The sequence below is a fragment of the Syngnathus leptorhynchus genome, chromosome 6, assembly GCF_054491065.1.
Source record: "Syngnathus leptorhynchus isolate UIUO chromosome 6, UIUO_Slep, whole genome shotgun sequence".
NCBI classification, from domain to species: Eukaryota; Metazoa; Chordata; class Actinopteri; order Syngnathiformes; family Syngnathidae; genus Syngnathus; species Syngnathus leptorhynchus.
Genome location: NC_141200.1, coordinates 841,399 through 849,711, shown reverse-complemented (window position 1 = coordinate 849,711; position 8,313 = coordinate 841,399). Strand labels below are relative to the sequence as shown.

Genomic DNA, 8,313 nt, shown 5'->3' with positions numbered 1-8,313 from the left:
TGTTGATGAGTCTTACTGGTACGATTGCTGATTTTTAAAAAAAGAAAAAAATAACAACATGAAAAGTACTTGACAATTTCCATTCGCAACTCCAACCAGAAGAGCAAGCACGGCTGCTTTGTGTCATGTGTAAGCGGGTTCCTTGTTGTGCCAGCAGAGAACTGGCCCTTAAGGACCCTTTGCAAAATGGCCGCCGCTGCGTCATTTGTGTCACGCAGCACACCACGTTGGCAACAACCTCGATAAAGCTTAATCGGGGTCCTTTGAACTCCCGAGATTGAAGAAACCAGTCAGATCACTGAAAGTACTTGAAAATATTTATTAAAACAACGTTGCGTTGAATATAAAGTAGACTGAATAGAAAGCACAGTGGAAAGGTTGACAGTTTTCTTTTGAAAGTCGACACGACTTCACCAGTCAAAAGAGTTCACAATTGGTTATGAGCAAATCAAGAGAATAAATAAACACTTTTCACTTTTCTTCATACGTATTCATTCACCGCCGAGAGCGTGAACTCCTGGGAAAGCTTCAGCGCCGAAGCGGGCCGCTGTGTCACTTTGTCGCGCTACTGACAACATTAGTGGTGCGGCTACTAGCGCTTGACTTTTCTTTTTCTAGATGTACAAAAATAATCATACAAATAAAATCACCGCTGTGTCTTTAGAAAAAGCGCTACAGTAGAAAAGGAATACATTTGAAACCTCAGAACAAAGTTGATTCTGTCTTGGTATGTTATTTTGGTTTCTTTGTAGACGACTGCGTGAAATTGCACATAAAAAAAAAAGATTTGAAAACCAACCATTCTAAATGATTACATCCAAATGTATTGTTAGATACAAGTGAACTGAAATGTTGGATTAAAACAAGTTTAACAAAAAGATGATGCACATTTAACCCCCCCCCCCAAAAATGGAGTGATGCTTTGGCAAACCACTAGAGGGAGCCCACGTACCTCACTTTTAAAGCCCCTGATTGAAAGAACACTAAAACGTTTCAATGTTGTCGCGCAAGGAAACTTAAAGAGCGTACATTAGAAAGGATGTCGGAAACAGCGCCGCCTGCTTCTACGCGGCGCCACCGGCTTGATGCATCTGCCGCACGTCGATATGTTAGCGGGTATATTAAAAGCAGACGTTTGGGTCACTTCAACCGCCGAGAAGAACCGCCCACCCTTCACTGGGTGGAGTCAGAGTCACTGGAGTCCATGCCGGCCTGCGTGGGCGACGGGGCGCATTGACGGCGGGCGCCCGGGGAGCAGTGCAGGGTCTGGGTGCTCCTCCTCAGGTTCTCCAGGGACTGCAGGAAGGAGCGGCGAGCACGTTCCTCCTCCAGAGGCGACGAGCCTTCTTCTTCCACCACCTCGGCGATCTCGGCGAAGGTGACCGGCTGGGTTTTGAAGCGGGCCTCGCGGGGTCGCCGGGCGCGGCTCTTGCCCCTGGGCGGGCCCTTGAGGACGGGCAGCTGCTGAGGGAACTCCTCCATGGCCGAGGCCATCAGGTGCGCCGGCAGGACGTGGAAGCCGGACGCTTCCGTCAGCGTGGGACGCACGGCAGCCATTGGTGACTTGCCAACTTTGGATGGTCTTTGGGGTTCTTTTTCCTCAGATGTCGAAAAAGCCAGCAGGCAATCCACTTTGAAAGTCATTCAAGTCCAGCACGCACGCAGGCACGCAGGCACGCAGGCACAAGGTCAACGCTTGTCAGTTTGGAGTGGCTCCGGCGTGTTTTGTTTCTCAGTTGAAATCTCGCAGTCCTCAGCTGCAGCTCTGGCTTTTATTAGATGTCAGCCCGCCCGCCCGCCGGCCCGCCCCTCCCTCCCTCCCTCACTCCATATTGGTGTGGTCCAACCCACTCCCCCCCCTACGTCCTTATCCGGTCTTGGTTCCGCCTTTGTAGGATTCAGTCACCCAACTCAAAATAACAAAAAGAAGCATAAACACTAGTGGCTGCACTTGAAGTGATTTTTCCGCTTCACGTCAGTATCTTGACTTCTACATCTAAGAACAAAATAGGTTTGAGATGTCAAATTGCTGGGTGGGCCACCGACTGGGGCGGAATCGAACGGGTGACCTCAGGCTCCGTCACGCTCTTTGCCAATGACGGAATTTCTCGAAACACGAGCGTGGTATGACAGCGTGTTGCGTCTCGTCATGATCCGCACACTTTCTTACGGCCTGCGTCTATTTTAGGTCCAGCTGCTAAGTCGTGACATCACATGACATTTTTGGGAGTGTGCTCATAATATCAGATTTTGGTTATCCAGAAAAAAAATCTGGAAAATCATCCAAGTGACAGCATTTCATAAAGTGATTCAGCAATGAGTGCCAGTTATGAAACAAGGGCATCCCAAGGTTTAAGAGCGCAAGTGAGACATGTCCGCTACTTGACATGTGTGTGTGTGTCTATATATTCCAAAGTGTGTGTGTGTGTGTGTGTGAGTGTTGAATTACATGGCAAGCACACATTTACACAGGGCAAACTGCGCAATACAGGAAGCAAATCCACAAAACGAGCTTTGCTAACCGTAAACATGTTTGTGATTTTTCTTCCAATCCTGCTCACTCCAGCCCTGAGAAAAAAACTCCCAGGCAGGTTTGGAGGGGCACAAGGTGAGCATTCCCCGCAGCGGAGCACAATGGACCCACCACGGCACGGCTCGCTCGCCACGGTAACCAAAATGTCAAGAGGAAAGGTGGCAAGTCGGGAGGCCAGGCCAGGCGAGGCCAGGCGAGGGGGTCGCAAATCTTCACAACCTCATTGCCCGCTTCTTCATGATGCCACTTTTCCGTCAATGGTGGACAATATTTGCTTTGTAACCAACCAGGCTAGAACCAGGTGCCCCAAGGTTGACTCCAATCCAAAATAACAAATTGGGTTTGGGTGCCACTCGAAAAGATTTTAGGGTTAACCTTCTTCCCAAACAAAGATGCCCCCCCTCTGAGTCAGGATGACACCACAGGGGAGACCCGTGTTATTTATAAACTTGTCGAGCGGGAAGTATGCAAAACAACTTTTACTATCAAGCCACAATCCAAGATACAAAAAGGGAACCTTGAGTAATTCCGGCTTCAGCAAAAATGACAATGTCAGACAGAGACAGCATCTGTTGGCTCGACGCGGCCCCGTGACCTTAGCAATGGGCCAGGCAGGGCTGGATGTCAACAATACCGGCTGAGGTCACGTTGTCCGCTTTTCCAAAATTAGCAAAAGGGGCCACCCAAAATAGGTACGGGAAAGGCACCGCCGTGCTTCTCTGAAACCTAAATTGGACTGCTAGCAAGGAGATTTCTCATCAAATGAAAATGATCCGGTGGGATGTATCCCACGGTGAGCCCAATCGCTCGGCTCTTTCTCAAGGGAAGCTTCCCGGCAAAACATAACGTGACTTCACACGCCACTTAAGACTCACAAAAAAAAATAAAAATGTTGCTTGAGCATACGAGTGGTATCTTGTCATGTCCACATGTATTTATATAAAGGGAGGGTGGGGGAGCCATTTTGTCACATCTCCACTTGCGCAACAGATGGCAAAACGTTCCCGGAGTAAAAGCTGATTGGGCGGGAAGAGAGGAAGGAGCTCCCGTAAATGCCATTGTTGACATATCAACCTGGATTGGCGGAAGAAGTTCTTGTCTGCCTTTCGATCTTTTGGTTGGACTTGCAACAACGCTGACATAAGATCACATCTGGCGTTCCAATGTGCAAACAGGATGCACGGATTGCGCCAGACACTATTTCCAACTGTAAACATACCACGGGAGGGCAACTATTCATTTCTTTTTGCTGGCTGACAAAAATGCCATCAGTGCTAATGCTAGCGTTGTTCACCTTTGTAAAGCTACGATAAGCCGTTGCGTCGCTGACAAAAAAAATAAAAAAAAGGTTTAAGGGCTCATATGATAAAATACACACAAAGGTCAAAGAGAGCTGCATTGAGTTTTCCATCTTTGTTTTTTGCTGATGTGTCCATGCGACACGTGTACACAAAACAGTGTAGGAAGTCAAAACGCACACAAACCACAAAACGTGTGTCCCAATTTTAAAAAGAGGGCCGCAAAAAAAAAAAAAACATCTGAAATACAGAGCGGCCACTTGTAAACTTCAGCGGGTGATCCGGGTATCTTTTGTGAGCACCGATTGATGGAGCACGCGGACCCGCCCACTCTTGGCCAGACGTCAGGCCCGAGCTTTTGTGGCGGCGCCGGGGGAGGCGGACCATAAAACACCTGTGACCTTCTCCTTTTCTCTCTTTTGGACGCCGGCAAAGTGCAACGCTCTTGGTTCCCACCCACGCTTCCTTTAATATTAAACACAATATATTGTGTCAGCGCTGGCTGGGTGGAAATCCTAGCTGCCTACGTGTGTGTGTGTGGCAAGGAAAATAAAATACCAACTTGCGTTACATATTCAAAATAAATTTTTGAGCCATTGTAGCACAATCAGACAATGAAAATGACAATTTGATTTGGATGGACGTGTGGATTTGAGATACAAATTTCACAAAGTGACAAATACGAGCGAGGCTGATTGAGTGTCCATTTTAGGAGAAAGCAATCATTCATTCCAAAGCAGTCTTTTAAAAGTCGCTCCACTGGGAACAAGCGGGAAGTCTTCCAAGAAGAACTTGTCCACCTCCAGTGTACTTTGGCCCGTGCGTAGATTAAGAACACCAAGAAACCTAAACAAAGTCTGTCTCACGTTTGGACTTCCAGACCTCTTAGGATAATACTTGTAAATATTTGCGTGAGCAATGTTGGAAAAAGCCAGTCAGCTTTTACAAAAAGCCAGTCATCGGGGTGAAGATTTAACGGTGGCTTTCAGCTCGAGTTCCTCTTTGAGTAAAAAGTCAGGGTGTTGTGCAAGCAGCCTGCGCAATCACGCCTGACAAATTGTCTTCATTACCGCTTTTCTTGCCGAGTCTTCTGAAAAAAAAAAAAAGAGAAAGCCAGGAGAAAAACAATCAAGGGAAGAGTCAAGCGAGGTCACAAAAATCATAACCCTCGCTTTTGGGATGTTGACAACTAATAGTCCCATTGTGGTGCAACACGGGCTCCCTCTAGTGGAATGCAAAAAAAATCACTATTAAATTGTATCTATCATTTAAATTGAATATATTTCCATTTAATCCTTAGGAACTGTTGTGTTTAGTGTCTGTTTAACACAATCAGGGACGCAGCAAGCTTTTCATATCGGCGTCATTTGGGGAGTTTGAAAGTAGTTTTGAAACACGTTTTTATGGCACTTTTGGAATTTTATGGCAAATACTTTGGTGAATTCAAACATTCTAAATTGGCACATAAATGACACATTTATAATTAACTAGAGTCACAAAAAATACTGTCGTGCCTTGATCATAAAACAAAAATGCAATATCAACTTTCCACCAAGAGGTGGCAGTATAAGCAAAGGAATCTGTCGCAATCCATGTTGTGTTTGGATCTGGTTATGAGTCAATTCTTTCCAGTCACTGTAAGTGAAAGCACACTCAAGTTCAGAGTGTCACTGATGAGTCAGATTGTTATTGTTGACACTTATTGGGGCGCAGCACACATCATCCCAACATCTGTTTCCACACTGCTTGCTACAAAAATTGGTCAGTCTTGTTCTATCAGCTGTGACGTTCTGTAAGCACATTCATCTCCATTATGGTCGGCCCAATTGCTTGTGTGCTACTTTAACTGCTCCGTGACCTTCACCCTGCTCCCACATTTCAAGCTCTGATGTGGCTGCAGCAGAGCTCTGGGATCGTTGATTGTAAACCTAAACGTGTATTTAAGTTGGTTTTAGCGCTCATGCTAACGTCAATGTAAAAATCCTATTGACACGCTAACGGAAAATTCCCCGTGAAAGGAGGAACACAATGTCCATTGAAGTGAAGTCAAAATGGCGGCACAAACAATTGAATTTGAGACATTCCGACAAGTGATTTGAGACAAGTGCTCAATTGTGTTTGGACTCGAGAGCACACTCGTCACACAACTTCAACGACTCCATTTAGATTCATCGTGCATTCCTCTTCCCCACCCCCAACCGGAAAAATCTTTTCCAAATGTGAAGGTGGGCAAGGTGGTGGTGGTGGTGGTGGGGGGCTTTCCCAGGAAGAGGCGGCCTCCACCGTGACGGGGCGGAGGAGTGAAAAGATTCATGACGGGCCCGAAGCTTGCTTGAAGACGTTTGCGCCGCCGAGCAGCTGGCAACGGCCCACTTGGCGCGCGTCAACGGCACTAATCCTTTTTCCGAGCAGCTTTCCACACTCATCTCTGTGGCACGTCTACGCGGCGCTATGCTAGGCTATACGCTAGGCTATACGCTAGGCCTGTCTGCTTTGTCGCCAGGAGGCAGTGCGGCCCTTCGGAGCAGGTGGCCGGCCTCAGCTGGGCTCATTCTTCAGTGCTCAACTATGCGCTTTGATTCCCCCCCTGAAGCCAAACAGGTCTCAGTTTTCTTGCTTCCTTTGCAGGAATGCGCTGAGGCTCAGTTTCACCGTGTCACGTTGACCCCGTAACGAGTACCATGAGGAAAGTGCCTTGAAGATGTTCACATTTACATCAGCCTTGGTTGGGCTTTTACACATTTTAGATTTGGTTGATACCATCACAAAATGTGTGTTGGCCATGATTCCAAAAAGTATGTTTGCTTATTTTGACTGCCCCTCTCAAAACAAATATTTATAAACACATGTCAATATTTTTTTTATACAGGTGACATTTTTGAATCTTGGTGACTTTTGGACTCAAACACACCAATGAAGACATTTTGTGTGGCCCCGAGCGGCTGGGTGGGTCGCTTGGGAGGGGTGGAGCTTATTTGCAGGGAGATCCAGGGTTTCGATTTCCTCGGCTCCCGAGGGGGATTTGGCAGACACGGGGTAATTTGTAGTGAAATTTCCAGCTCACTTTTGTTTTGCAGGTGGCTGAGAATGGAGGCAGGGCGTGGTGGACAACCACACAAGCAATTTGCTGTGTGTGCCTGTTGTCCTTTTTGATCAAGCGCCACCAAAGTGGGGCAGCCAAAAATTCTCAGCTCACTTTAGAAATCTCGAAAAAGATGATCGGGAGTGATTATTTTGTGGTGTGTGAAGGTGACCTAAGTCATTGTTATTTTTTTTATCGATTAAACGTAAATGACTATTTTACATTGTTCGAAAATCAATCAAGTTCATTCATTCAGTTTAATGTGGGAGGGCTGGGGCAAAAGAAAACTCGGAATCGAACCGAGAACCTCCGTCCCACGTGAACTACTCTCAGTATTTCGCAAGTCCTCCAAGTCGGTGGCTAGGAATGATGCGGAGATTAAAGAAATACAGATGTGTGCCAGAGGTCACGTAAGCAACACGAGGATTGTGGCTAAAGCACATTTGGCTTTTGCAGACTTCGGGGTGGCTTTGATTAAAAAAAAAAAAAAATGACGAGACTCTTTGAACGCAAAGCTAGCGTTGGGACGGGAAAATGCGCGCCAGATGTTGCAGCAAGGTGTCGGTCGGCAGAAGCGGCCAAGAGGATTGCGTCTTAAGTACTGAAGAAAAATGGAGTGTCGAAAAGAGGGAAGAAGCAGAATCCATTGGAAGTTCCCAGCACCTGTTTTACATTGCAGCGGGAATTTACTCCAAAGGACGGTTCCGCTTCGTCCTTCAGATATTCTCCATCACAAAAGGATCTGTGACAGGGACACACAATAGAAATGGTTGAAAGAATCCGGGACGACAGGCATGGCCAAAGACGGCGAGTGGAAATGACGGGATGCGACTCAACAAAGCGGCTGGCCGACATGTGATGGCAGCTCATTTACGTCTTCTCCGCATGGCTGTCCAAAGTATTTGGACGCTTTTAGAGACAGCAGTTTCTATTTTTCTGCGTTTGAGGCGTTTTTCCGAGCGCGAAGGCACGACCGACATTTGTGCCGAGCAGCGGATTTGGACGGAATTTCCGTGCGGATTGTTGTCAGGTGAGCGCCATTACAAACGCCATCATCTGGAGGCTTGCGGGCTGCACGTGGCCCCCCCTTTCAAAATGGAGGAATTGTTTACCGATTCAAATATCAGCAAAGGAAAAGTTGTGATTTTTTTTTAAATAGATAAGAAAGGTCAGGCAATGTTAAGGGGCGAAGGTGTCCTGTTTTGAAGGCCTCACAAGACCAAAAAAAAAAAAGTGCTTGCTTTGTCAGCCGTTTGAAATCACGGGCCGGTATTCTGTCTGTTCAAAAGAATCCAATTGCCAGAAAGCCGCGTTTCACGGCGAGCCATTCAAATGCTCCGGAGACGTTTTTCTTCAAATGAGCGAAGCACATGTGCCTCCAGAAGAAAGACGGCTAACGT

General features: G+C 46.9%; 1 protein-coding gene across 1 annotated transcript; it reads right to left on the bottom strand.

Moving 5' to 3' along the window:
- Window positions 1-299: 299 nt before the first annotated feature.
- On the bottom strand, window positions 300-1,733 carry c6h11orf96 (chromosome 6 C11orf96 homolog). The gene has a single exon (XM_085914668.1). It carries the CDS (start codon window positions 1,642-1,644, stop codon window positions 1,174-1,176), a length of 471 nt encoding a protein of 156 aa, XP_085770794.1. The 5' UTR covers window positions 1,645-1,733; the 3' UTR covers window positions 300-1,173.
- Between the last annotated feature and the right edge of the window lie 6,580 nt (window positions 1,734-8,313).

Bases quoted from the DNA above. Each gene is read 5' to 3' on its own strand.
- c6h11orf96 (XM_085914668.1), bottom strand. From the start codon at position 1,644: ATGACTTTCAAAGTGGATTGCCTGCTGGCTTTTTCGACATCTGAGGAA.